Genomic DNA, 13,941 nt, shown 5'->3' with positions numbered 1-13,941 from the left:
GAAAAGTTCTTCTACTTGGAAAGAATAAATATTTGCAGTTACTCAAATAAGAATAAACCCATCAGAGTAATAAAAAATGAATGCAATTTATGTTCTTAAGCCAAAATTATCAAATATTACATGTTTATTCCACATCAAATAATAATGGCAAATTATGGATAATTTTAAGAACAAATCTTAAATATGGAAATCTGATCATATCTCTTTTATAAATAATATATTGAACATTTAATATTTTATAACACTTAAATACTTACTTTAATTGCTCAAGTGTCTGAGCCAAAATATTCTTTTCCTTCTCTTTTTCTTTTAAGTCCTTATTCAATTGATCTATTTTTGCATGATAAATAACTGTTTTACTTTTAGTGGTCTTTATTTCTTTAAAAATCATTGAGCGTTTTTCCTGAAAAACAAATTCAAGAATGTTTTATTTTATTTTATTATTATTTTTTTAATGTTTATTGATCTTTGAGAGAGAGAGAGAGAGAGATAGAGTGTTAGCGGGCAAGGGCCAGAGAGAGAGAGAGAGAGAGAGAGAGAGAGAGAGAGAGAGAGAGACACACACACACACAATCTGAAACAGGCTCCAGGCTCCGAGCTGTCAGCACAGAGCCTGATGAGGGGCTCGAATCCACAAACCATGAGATCATGACCTGAGCCGAAGTCAGAGGCTTAACTGACTGAGCCACCCAGGCACCCCAGAAAGTTTTATTTTAAATACTAGAATTTTCATATCCTGGCAACTTAAGGATACAATTACATTTGGCCATGTGAACAATCAAAAGCAAACAGTAACTTCTTATCAACATAATCAACAACTTAGATTTACCTTCCCTTCTTCATAGTTAACACCTGATGTGATTTTCTAAAAGATGGGTTAGAAGTATACAGTCTCTCTCCCCCCATCTCTTTTCCTCTTTCTCCATTTTCCCCTCTCTCCCTTGCACTAACTTGTCTGTCCCTCTACACGCCCACATACATGCACACCTTAAAGGCACATCCTTTCAAAATGCAAACATGTGGTTACTGTTTTCCAAACGTGTACATTGAAGGTAGGCAAGAATATACATTGTCCTGATCATTCAAACACAAGAAGTTGGTATTTAATACATTTCCCCAAGGCTGGCCTGTACAATTCCAGACTGAAGATTTTATTTTCCATCTATTTTTTGCATGATCCCTTTATGACTGTTGATGTTTATATTGACTTAATGATTTACTGACTGGATGACTGACTTACAGAATGTTGTTCCCTACATCTGGCATTGCTTCTAATTAGTGCTACTCTCCCCCAACTGATTTCACAGATTTCAACTGCTCCCTTTGCTCCTATTTTCCTCCATTTTCCCCCATATGCTCCCTGATTCTTTCTCTGCTCTTACAGATTTCAAGAAGAAAGGCTAATCTTTTATATTTATTTTCCTACCCACTATTTGTCCACGACTTTCAACACTGGGTACTGTGTTTGAATTTCCATATCCTCCCTTTTTTTTTCTTTTTCTGAAAGTTCTGGAATGAGGGTGTTTATTTGTTGGTTGGTTTGTTTTTGGTTTATTTTCAATACCTGAATATGGTTGAAAGATGAATGACTAGGATTCTTCAATGAGACCCAACAGGATATTATATTATTACTAGGAGAAAAGTCAACACCTCAAAAAAGTGTGAAGAGATACATAAGTATGGAGTAAATTAAGTATTCAGAAGCTGAAGAGGATGGGCAACTGTGAGTACAGCATGCTATCACTAAACTTGACTTTTAAGTCAGATTCCATAATTCATGCCTTAATCTTAATTCTTGTAGGAAACTAAGACGACCTCAGAAGCAATGGTATCTACAACTGAGACCAAACCAGCCAATTCAGCAATGCTGAAGGCGGCGTCAGAGGATTCTATACCAAAGGAAAGCAAGAGTGTGCCTCCTGCAGACAGCAGTGAAAAGCAAAAACAGTATTTTGGCACTTTAATAGGTACCATCAGTGAGGCTTTGGTACATGTGAACAGCATATCCCCCTCCACGGCATCAAAAAAGAGCAGAAACGGCACTATAAGGAGCTGAGTAGAAGGAAGCTTTTAGATGCTCTATGTCAATGAGGGGTACAAATTTGAGCATCTCCAGTTCAAAAAAGGTTGGGGACCCCAAGAGCCATTTGTAAGTCTATTGATAAATGCTGAAGTGCCACCAGAGTAAATGGGAATAGAGGCATAAAAAAAGTACATTTAGAATCTGACCATCCTTTGGCTTATTTTTCTCAAATACTGTCATTTCCAGCCACATATTTAAAAAATATCAGGTAATAAATATTATAGAGGCACCTGGGTGGCTCAGACACTTGAGAGTCCAACTTTGGCTCAGGTCATGATCTCACAGTTTATGAGTTCAAGCCTCACACTGGGGTCTGTGCTGAGTGCAGAGAGCCTGTTTGGGATTCTCTCTCTGCCCTTCCCCCACTCGCACCTCCTCTCTCTCTCTCTCAAAATACATAAACTTAAAAATTAAATAAAGATTATATTCATATTCTAAATTATTAATTTCAGATTATATTTTAAATAAGATTTAATAAATGTATTTTTAAATTATCTAAATGTAATAAGTGTATATTCTATGTCTATGATTTAAATGGGGGTGAAAATAGTAAAAATTCAGTAATGGCCCACGTTTAGCTTGGCCATGACTGAAATGCTTATGCACAGTAAAAGATAAGATTATTTGTCTTAAAAATTATCTGTCTTTGGGGCGCCTGGGTGGCGCAGTCGGTTAAGCGTCCGACTTCAGCCAGGTCACGATCTCACGGTCCGGGAGTTCGAGCCCCGCGTCAGGCTCTGGGCTGATGGCTCAGAGCCTGGAGCCTGTTTCCGATTCTGTGTCTCCCTCTCTCTCTGCCCTCCCCCGTTCATGCTCTGTCTCTCTCTGTCCCAAAAATAAATAAACGTTGAAAAAAAAAATTAAAAAAAAATTATCTGTCTTAGAATTTAAGTTCTTAGAAGATAAAAATAGGGTCTACAGTATATTTTGTATACCTATCAGCATAAGAGTACTTAATAAATGCTATTAAATATTTGAATTACAGTAGTCTGGGGTTCCACAGCAGCATGGTACAGAAGGTATTTCTTCATCCAGGGATCGCCCATCTCACTGGCTTCATCTCTTTTCATTCTTATAATAGGTACCCTACTTTCTGGTCATACCAAACTACCTACAATTCCACAAACACACAGCACTATTCCATGATATCTTTGCTTTGCAAACATAGCATCTGTTTCTAAAATGCCTTACCTCATTTCTTCATCCATTTAAAAATTATATAATAATAATAATAGAAACCATTTGTTGAATACCTCCACTGCCAATCGTTTTTCATTCTTTTAGGCTTTGTGTGTATACCATCTCTGTTCTCTACAACATATGGCAATGCAAGTACTTAACCTCCATTTGCTCTGTGAGTAATAACTTCCCCTGAAAAACTTTCCCCAGATCCCTCAGTTCACAGCTCAGTTTCCTCCTCCATGACACTCTCCCACCTCATTATACTGCTGTCATAGCTTTGCTCGCAGAGTATTAATGCTCTCTGCGTCCTTGTCTACTCCCCAAAAAGATGATGTGCTTCTTGAGTGAACAAAGTTCTCCTTTTACCTCCTCAACTCCAGCAAATTCCAACAATGTTTAATATATCTCAAGTGTTCAATAATAACTGGAAAGGCAAACTAAGTTGAAGGACAAATAAAAGAAAATTAACCCTTCTTCTCTAGCACTTGAACTCCTAGTACCTTGGATAATACTGAGCACAAAGAAAGTGTTCAGCCATATTCTTCATTGAAATCTGTTATTTGTAAGACATACCACTTTTGGCAATTTTTAGTTAATATTTTTGAAACTAGTATTCAGATGTGGACATGAGAACTGTGGTAGCTTTCAACTGTACTGCTCAACACATAGGTTTTAGGTTTTGTGATGTGTTACAAGTAACTTGTGATCAGTAACAGAAGTGTGCTGAGTAGTAGGAGCTTATTGGAATGTTTTTGATCCTGAGTTTAAAGGAAATACCTTTAATGTTCCAGCATTGAGTATAACATTTTCTTTTTTTTTTTTTATATGAAGTTTATTGACAAATTGGTTTCCATACAACACCCAGTGCTCATCCCAAAAGGTGCCCTCCTCAGTACACATCACCCACCCGCCCCTCCCTCCCACCCCCCATCAACCCTCAGTTTGTTCTCAGTTTTTAAGAGTCTCTTATGCTTTGGCTCTCTCCCACTCTAACCTCTTTTTTTTTTTTGTTCCTTCCCCTCCCCCATGGGTTCCTGTTAAGTTTCTCAGGATCCACATAAGAGTGAAACCATATGGTATCTGTCTTTCTCTGTATGGCTTATTTCACTTAGCATCACACTCTCCAGTTCCATCCACGTTGCTACAAAAGGCCATATTTCATTTTTTCTCATTGCCACGTAGTATTCCATTGTGTATATAAACCACAATTTCTTTATCCATTCATCAGTTGATGGACATTTAGGCTCTTTCCATAATTTGGCTATTGTTGAGAGTGCTGCTATGAACATTGGGGTACAAGTGCCCCTATGCATCAGTACTCCTGTATCCCTTGGATCAATTCCTAGCAGTGCTATTGCTGGGTCATAGGGTAGGTCTATTTTTAATTTTCTGAGGAACCTCCACACTGCTTTCCAGAGCGGCTGCACCAATTTGCATTCCCACCAACAGTGCAAGAGGGTTCCCGTTTCTCCACATCCTCTCCAGCATCTATAGTCTCCTGATTTGTTCATTTTGGCCACTCTGACTGGCGTGAGGTGATACCTGAGTGTGGTTTTGATTTGTATTTCCCTGATAAGGAGCGACGCTGAACATCTTTTCACGTGCCTGTTGGCCATCTGGATGTCTTCTTTAGAGAAGTGTCTATTCATGTTTTCTGCCCATTTCTTCACTGGGTTATTTGTTTTTCGGGTGTGGAGTTTGGTGAGCTCTTTATAGGTTTTAGATACTAGCCCTTTGTCCGATATGTCATTTGCAAATATCTTTTCCCATTCCGTTGGTTGCCTTTTAGTTTTGTTGGTTGTTTCCTTTGCTGTGCAGAAGCTTTTTATCTTCATAAGGTCCCAGTAATTCACTTTTGCTTTTAATTCCCTTGCCTTTGGGGATGTGTCGCGTAAGAGATTGCTACGGCTGAGGTCAGAGAGGTCTTTTCCTGCTTTCTCCTCTAAGGTTCTGATGGTTTCCTGTCTCACATTTAGGTCCTTTATCCATTTTGAGTTTATTTTTGTAAATGGTGTGAGAAAGTGGTCTAGTTTCAACCTTCTGCATGTTGCTGTCCAGTTCTCCCAGCACCATTTGTTAAAGAGGCTGTCTTTTTTCCATTGGATGTTCTTTCCTGCTTTGTCAAAGATGAGTTGGCCATATGTTTGTGGGTCTAGTTCTGGGGTTTCTATTCTATTCCATTTGTCTGTGTGTCTGTTTTTGTGCCAATACCATGCTGTCTTGATGATGACAGCTTTGTAGTAGAGGCTAAAGTCTGGGATTGTGATGCCTCCTGCTTTGGTCTTCTTCTTCAAAATTCCTTTGGCTATTCGGGGCCTTTTGTGGTTCCATATGAATTTTAGGATTGCTTGTTCTAGTTTCGAGAAGAATGCTGGTGCAATTTTGATTGGGATTGCATTGAATGTGTAGATAGCTTTGGGTAGTATTGACATTTTGACAATATTTATTTTTCCAATCCATGAGCAGGGAATGTCTTTCCATTTCTTTAAATCTTCTTCAATTACCTTCATAAGTTTTCTATAGTTTTCAGCATACAGATCCTTTACATCTTTGGTTAGATTTATTCCTAGGTATTTTATGCTTCTTGGTGCAATTGTGAATGGGATCAGTTTCTTTATTTGTCTTTCTGTTGCTTCGTTGTTAGTGTATAAGAATGCAACTGATTTCTGTACATTGATTTTGTATCCTGCAACTTTGCTGAATTCATGTATCAGTTCTAGCAGACTTTTGGTGGAGTCTATCGGATTTTCCAGGTATAATATCATGTCATCTGCAAAAAGCGAAAGCTTGACTTCATCTTTGCCAATTTTGATGCCTTTGATTTCCTTTTGTTGTCTGATTGCTGATGCTAGAACTTCCAGCACTATGTTAAACAACAACGGTGAGAGTGGGCATCCCTGTCGTGTTCCTGATCTCAGGGAAAAAGCTCTCAGTTTTTCCCCGTTGAGGATGATGTTAGCTGTGGGCTTTTCATAAATGGCTTTTATGATCTTTAAGTATGTTCCTTCTATCCCGACTTTCTCAAGGGTTTTTATTAAGAAAGGGTGCTGGATTTTGTCAAAGGCCTTTTCTGCATCGATTGACAGGATCATATGGTTCTTCTCTTTTTTTTTGTTAATGTGATGTATCACGTTGATTGATTTGCGAATGTTGAACCAGCCCTGCATCCCAGGAATGAATCCCACTTGATCATGGTGAATAATTCTTTTTATATGCTGTTGAATTCGATTTGCTAGTATCTTATTGAGAATTTTTGCATCCATATTCATCAGGGATATTGGCCTGTAGTTCTCTTTTTTTACTGGGTCTCTGTCTGGTTTAGGAATCAAAGTAATACAGGCTTCATAGAATGAGTCTGGAAGTTTTCCTTCCTTTTCTATTTCTTGGAATAGCTTGAGAAGGATAGGTATTATCTCTGCTTTAAACGTCTGGTAGAACTCCCCTGAAAGCCATCTGGTCCTGGACTCTTATTTGTTGGGAGATTTTTGATAACCGATTCAATTTCTTCGCTGGTTATGGGTCTGTTCAAGCTTTCTCTTTCCTCCTGATTGAGTTTTGGAAGAGTGTGGGTGTTCAGGAATTTGTCCATTTCTTCCAGGTTGTCCAATTTGTTGGCATATAATTTTTCATAGTATTCCCTGATAATTGTTTGTATCTCTGAGGGATTGGTTGTAATAATTCCATTTTCATTCATGATTTTATCTATTTGGGTCATCTCCCTTTTCTTTTTGAGAAGCCTGGCTAGAGGTTTGTCAATTTTGTTTATTTTTTCAAAAAAACAACTCTTGGTTTCGTTGATCTGCTCTACAGTTTTTTTAGATTCTATATTGTTTATTTCTGCTCTGATCTTTATTATTTCTCTTCTTCTGCTGGGTTTAGGCTGCCTTTGCTGTTCTGCTTCTATTTCCTTTAGGTGTGCTGTTAGATTTTGTATTTGGGATTTTTCTTGTTTCTTGAGATAGGCCTGGATTGCAATGTATTTTCCTCTCAGGACTGCCTTCGCTGCGTCCCAAAGCATTTGGATTGTTGTATTTTCATTTTCGTTTGTTTCCATATATTTTTTGATTTCTTCTCTAATTGCCTGGTTGACCCACTCATTCGTTAGTAGGGTGTTCTTTAACCTCCATGCTTTTGGAGGTTTTCCAGACTTTTTCCTGTGGTTGATTTCAAGCTTCATAGCATTGTGGTCTGAAAGTATGCATGGTATAATTTCAATTCTTGTAAACTTATGAAGGGCTGTTTTGTGACCCAGTATATGATCTATCTTGGAGAATGTTCCATGTGCACTCGAGAAGAAAGTATATTCTGTTGCTTTGGGATGCAGAGTTCTAAATAGATCTGTCAAGTCCATCTGATCCAGTGTCTCATTCAGGGCCCTTGTTTCTTTATTGACCGTGTGTCTAGATGATCTATCCATTTCTGTAAGTGGGGTGTTAAAGTCCCCAGCAATTACCACATTCTTATCAATAAGGTTGCTTCTGTTTATGAGTAATTGTTTTATATATTTGGGGGCTCCGGTATTCGGCGCATAGACATTTATAATTGTTAGCTCTTCCTGATGGATAGACCCTGTAACTATTATATAATGTCCTTCTTCATCGCTTGTTACAGCCTTTAATTTAAAGTCTAGTTTGTCTGATATAAGTATGGCTACTCCAGCTTTCTTCTGGCTTCCAGTAGCATGATAAATAGTTCTCCATCCCCTCACTCTGAATCTAAAGGTGTTCTCAGGTCTAAAATGAGTCTCTTGTAGACAGCAAATAGATGGGTCTTGTTTTTTTATCCATTCTGATACCCTATGTCTTTTGGTTGGCGCATTTAATCCATTTACATTCAGTGTTATTATAGAAAGATACGGGTTTAGAGTCATTGTGATGTCTGTATGTTTTATGCTTGTAGTGATGTCTCTGGTACTTTGTCTCACAGGGTCCCCCTTAGGATCTCTTGTAGGGCTGGTTTAGTGGTGACAAATTCCTTCAGTTTTTGTTTGTTTGGGAAGACCTTTATCTCTCCTTCTATTCTAAATGACAGACTTGCTGGATAAAGGATTCTTGGCTGCATATTTTTGCTGTCTAGCACCCTGAAAATCTCGTGCCAATTCTTTCTGGCCTGCCAAGTTTCAAAAGAGAGATCAGTCACGAGTCGTATAGGTCTCCCTTTATATGTGAGGGCACGTTTACCCCTTGCTGCTTTCAGAATTTTCTCTTTATCCTTGTATTTTGCCAGTTTCACTATGATATGTCGTGCAGAAGATCGATTCAAGTTACGTCTGAAGGGAGTTCTCTGTGCCTCTTGGATTTCAATGCCTTTTTCCTTCCCCAGTTCAGGGAAGTTCTCAGCTATTATTTCTTCAAGTACCCCTTCAGCACCTTTCCCTCTCTCTTCCTCCTCTGGGATACCAATTATGCGTATATTATTTCTTTTTAGTGTATCACTGAGTTCTCTAATTTTCCCCTCATACTCCTGGATTTTTTTATCTCTCTTTTTCTCAGCTTCCTCTTTTTCCATAACTTTATCTTCTAGTTCACCTATTCTCTCCTCTGCCTCTTCCATCCGAGCCGTGGTGGTTTGCATTTTGTTTTGCATTTCCTTTAAAGCGTTTTTCAGCTCCTCGTGACTGTTCCTTAGTCCCCTGATGTCTGTAGCAAGAGATTCTCTGCTGTCCTGTATGCTGTTTTCCAGCCCAGCGATTAATTTTATGACTATTATTCTAAATTCACTTTCTGTTATATTATTTAAATCCTTTTTGATCAGCTCATTAGCTGTTGTTATTTCCTGGAGATTCTTCTGAGGGGAATTCTTCCGCTTGGTCATTTTGGATAGTCCCTGGTGTGGTGAGGGCCTGCAGGGCACTTCCCCTGTGCTGTGGTGTATAACTGGAGTTGGTGGGCGGGGCCGCAGTCCGACCTGATGTCTGCCCCCAGCCCACCGCTGGGGCCACAGTCAGACTGGTGTGTGCCTTCTCTTCCCCTCTCCTAGGGGCGGGATTCACTGTGGGGTGGCGTGGCCCGTCTGGGCTACTTGCACACTGCCAGGCTTGTGCTGCTGGGGATCTGGCGTATTAGCTGGGGTGGGAAGGCAAGGTGCACGGCGGCAGGGGGGGCAGGCTTAGCTCGCTTCTCCTTAGGTGATCCACTTCAGGAGGGGCCCTGTGGCAGCCGGAGGGAGTCAGATCGCTGCCGGAGGTTTGGCTCCGCAGAAGCACAGAGTTGGGTGTTCGCGCGGAGCGAGCAATTTCCCTGGCCGGAGCCGGTTCCCTTTGGGATTTTGGCTGGGGGATGGGCGGGGGAGATGGCGCTGGCTAGCGCCTTTGTTCCCCGCCAAACTGAGCTCTGTCGTCCGGGGGCTCCGCAGCTCACCCTCCCTTTGTCCTCCAGCCTTCCCGCTTTCCGAGCAGAGCTGTTAACTTCTGACCTCCCAGACGCTAAGTCGCGCTTGCTGTGGGAACACAGTCCGTCAGGCCCCTCCGCTTTTGCAAGCCGGACTCGGGGGCTCTGCTTGGCCGGCGAGCCGCCCCTCCGCCCCGGCTCCCTCCCGCCAGTCCGTGGAGCGCGCACCGCCTCGCAGCCCTTCCTACCCTCTTCCGTGGGCCTCTCGTCTGCACTTGGGTCCGGTGACTCTGTTCTGCTAATCCTCTGGCGGTTTTCTGGGTTATTTAGGCAGGTGTAGGTGAAATCTAAGTGATCAGCAGAACGGGCGGTGAGCCCAGCGTCCTCCTACGCCGCCATCTTCCCAGCCTCCGAGTATAACATTTTCTAAAAAATACTGGTAGACACACTATAACACACAATCAAGGTCAGAATGTTTTCATTCTGTTTCTAGGTAGTTGAAGGTCTTTTTGAAAATCATTGGTGGCTATGGTGTTTTATCAAATATTTTGGGTTGTCTTTCATTTCTGTAAATGTACTGAATTATATTAGTACAGCTGATCCTTGAACAGCACAGGTTTGAACTCTGCAGACCCACTTACATGCAGAGTTTTAACAGCACACTATTGTAAATATATTTTTTCTTCCTTATGATTTTCTTTAGTCTATTCTACTTTAATATAATAATATAGAATATAATATCTGTAGCATACAAAAATATATGTTAATCAACTGTTTGTTATCTTTAAAGCTTCCAGTCAACAGTAGGCTATTAGTAGTTAAGTTCTGGGGGAGTCAAAAGTTACATGTGGATTTTCAACTATGTGGGGGCTGGCACCGCTAAATCCTGCACTGTTCAAGTATCAGCTGTACATTTCTTTATGCTGACTCATCTTCACATTCTTCAAAAGAATCTTAACTTGCATAATACATGCTTTTAAATCACACTGTAAAACCTCAACGCACTGATATATTTAAGGTTTTGTCATCTGTGTTCATAAATGAGATCACCTATAGAATTCTTTTTCATGCTAATCTTTTTCAGTTACAGTTTCAGAATTACATTATTACAGAATGAATTCAGAAGCTCTCCATACTTTGTTATGGTCTGTATCTGGTCTTTGTAGGGATACCTGTAAAGTACCCGGGCTTGTTCTTGCCACTAGTGGTCTAGACAAATGACATTTATTCTATAATTATCATTCTACTCTTGTTGTGATTCTTCCTCTTGACTCAGTTTTCATTATTTGCATTTTATAAATAAATTATATACTTCATCCAAATTTTAAAACAAACTGCTATGCAAAGCAGCATTCTTTCTTTCATTACTATATATAATTATTTCTCTGTTAGTTTTTCCCATGGCTGTTTTTATCCTCTTTTTGTTCACATAGATATGCTAAGCACTCTAAGTTTTTCTTACCAAAATAATTTATTGGTAATACTAAAGTATTACCCTGACCTGCTCCATAAATTTTGCTCTATGGTTTATCATCAGTCATTTATAAATAAATGGTAAGTTATATTTCTGAATATTCCTTAACACAGAAGCAAATAATGGAAAAAAATGTAATTTAAAAAATATGCCCAGAGGGGTACCTGGGTGACTCAGTCAGTTAAGTGTATGACTCTTGATTTCAGCTCAGGTCATGATCTCACGGTTTGTGAACCTGAGTCCTGCATAGGGTTCTGAGCTGACAGGGTGGAGCCTGCTTGGGATTCTCTCTCCCTCTCTCTTCTCTCTGCTCCTCCCCCACTTGTTTTCTCTCTCTCTCTAAAAATAAACTTAAAAAAATTTTCTAAAAACATATTTCCAGTGATCTATACAAATGTTTTCTTTTTGCTGTAATTTTTTTTGTTAGAGTTCTAATTTTACTTCACTATATTCAACAAAAGTAACCTGTATGAGCAGATCAGAATAACATAATGGTTAAGAGCATAGATTCTGGTGCCAATGCCAGATTTAGTGAATCTCAACTGCACCATTAACGAGCTGTGTGAAACTGAACAAGTTCATTAAAAAACAAGGCATTAGATTCTTCAACTGTAGAATGGAGATAATAATAGCATAATCTTTGTAGAGTTATTATGAAGTTGAAATGAGTTAATATATCTGAGCATTTTAAATAACGTCTGGATATAGAGAACTGAAAAATATCAGTATCTGTTGTTGGAGTTATTGTTGCTAGTATTATTATATTCCTTGGTAAATTTTTAATATTTATTTTGCGGCCTAGTACAAACATTTTAAAAATATTATGATTACACAGGGGTGCCCGTGTGGCCCAGTCGGTTATGTGTCCAATTTCAGCTCAGGCCATGATCTCATGGTTTGGTTTGTGGGTTCGAGCCCCGCGTCGGGCTCCATGCTGACAGCTCAGAGCCTGAGCCTGCTTCAGATTCTGTGTCTCCTTCTCTCTCTGTCCCTCCCTGCTCTTGTTCTGTCTCTCTCAAAAATGAATAAATGTTAAAAAAAATTTTTTAAAAAGATATGATTACACCTCTATCTAATAGCCAACATGCTGTCCACCAACAAATCCAATTGGTGCTACCTTAAAAATATATTCAGAGGATAGCAAGTTGAAGATAGTGGACTATCTCCACTTCCCCATATCCAGTGATTTTATAAAGACAGAATACTGGAGATGAGGATTTTCAGGGAGCAAATATTTCTTTAATTTTTTTTAATGCTTATTTATTTTTGAGAGAGACAGAGAGAGTGTGAGCGGGATAGGGGCAGAGCGAGAGGGAGACAGAATCCAGAGCAGACTTCAGGCTCTGAGCAAGCTGTCAGCACAGAGCCTGATGCGGGGCTCGAACTCAAAAACTGCGAGATCAAGACCTGAACCGAAATCAGTTGCATAACCAAATGAACCACCCAGGTGCCCAGGGAGCAAATATTTCTGATTTGGAAAAAGCCCTGAAGCCTTTTGGTATATGACCATGCTGCCTTTACAATGGCATGAGGGTAAAATTGAGTTGTCGGATATTAACAAATGTTTCAGTCTGTAGATTGGTCTCATCTCTAGAAACATGGTACTATCTGGTACAATACAGAAATCCCTACCTCTACTTTGTAGGAAAGGTTAACAGGAGGGTGCACTAGTACAGTGGGAAAAACACTATAAAAGAGAAAAAATGAAGATGCACTCTGTGTGTGTATGTGTGAGTGTGTGTGTATGCGTATAGAAACTTAGTGCAACCAATTAGAAATGAGAAGTATCCACCTAAAATAAATTGCTTGAATAGTTTTCATTGACATAAAGAGGTTGGAAATTCACAAATTTTTTTGGTATTAAATTTCTTACCTCAGTTTCTATTATTGCATCACGAGTTTTCTTCCCTTTTTTTCTCAAATTTTTCTTTGTTCTTTCCACATTTCTTTTAACATTTTCTCTTTTCTCAATTATATCATTTAATGTCTAGAAGACATTCAGAAATTAAGATATGCAGCAGTTACAATCCAACTACCCTGGTTTAGACCAAGTAGTTCCCAAATGACCATTTTAATAGTAACAACATGTATTTTGGTAGAAAGGGAAAGGACCACCACACACGAATAACAAAAATATACTATGATATCCACATCCCAATATTCCACTTGAATTAGCAGATAAAACCAAAAATCTAATAAATTTTAGCTAAATAACAAAAACTAATAAACTCACATAGAAATTATAAGTTTTCACCATATTTGAAAATTTTAACCAAAATTAAAACTCCAAATACCAATTATCAGCGATCATTACCAAAAGTGCATAAAAACTTGCTATTTCCAAGAGTCTGTGTTAAATTCATAGTTCTTATAGTTTATAAACTATTAAAATATAATAAAAACAAAAATGATTACTGAACTATAAGATGAGGAAAAAAAACAATGGCTATTATAAAATAAGGGGGAATAAAAGTCATTAATCTTTTTAGGAATTCATTATGCTCAGATGATTATACTGAGGCTTTTGAAGCAATTAATAAATTTCCATCACTAATGTAAGGAGGAGCCATTATTAAAATCATTTATCTCACTAGGTGTTAGTACTGGTTATATATTCATTACATGAGCTCTAGGATAAGCAATTAAGAGCCCTGAATATAGTAGTATACTCAGAATTTGTTGTTGCCATGTTTTATGGCCTTGTACAAGCTGCTTCGTGCATTTAGGCCCTAGTTTTCTCAAGTCCACAACACAGGTAAGCTCTGTCTTGGCTATTTCACAGGGAGGCTTTGAAGATCGAAATAAACTTTCAAAATGGGAACATTTTATAAATCACAAAGTTTTTTTAATTAAAAAAATTGAAAATTATTAAA

General features: G+C 38.8%; 1 protein-coding gene across 1 annotated transcript in view; it reads right to left on the bottom strand.

The window, feature by feature from the left end:
* The window catches only part of CCDC178 (coiled-coil domain containing 178), a 410,140-nt gene that overhangs the window by 253,672 nt on the left and 142,527 nt on the right, over positions 1-13,941 (bottom strand). The window contains exons 16-17 of the mRNA XM_047086870.1: positions 12,942-13,055; positions 258-403 (exon numbers count right to left, since the gene is read on the bottom strand). Coding sequence (XP_046942826.1) covers positions 258-403; positions 12,942-13,055 — 260 coding nt within the window. The remainder of the gene's footprint in view (positions 1-257; positions 404-12,941; positions 13,056-13,941) is intronic.

This window comes from Lynx rufus, unplaced genomic scaffold (genome assembly GCF_022079265.1).
Source record: "Lynx rufus isolate CCGP_SWC_20201006 ecotype Redwood Valley unplaced genomic scaffold, mLynRuf1.p SCAF_22, whole genome shotgun sequence".
Taxonomy (NCBI): Eukaryota; Metazoa; Chordata; class Mammalia; order Carnivora; family Felidae; genus Lynx; species Lynx rufus.
Note: the sequence above shows the minus strand (reverse complement) of the source record. Positions and strands in the feature narration are given on the sequence as shown.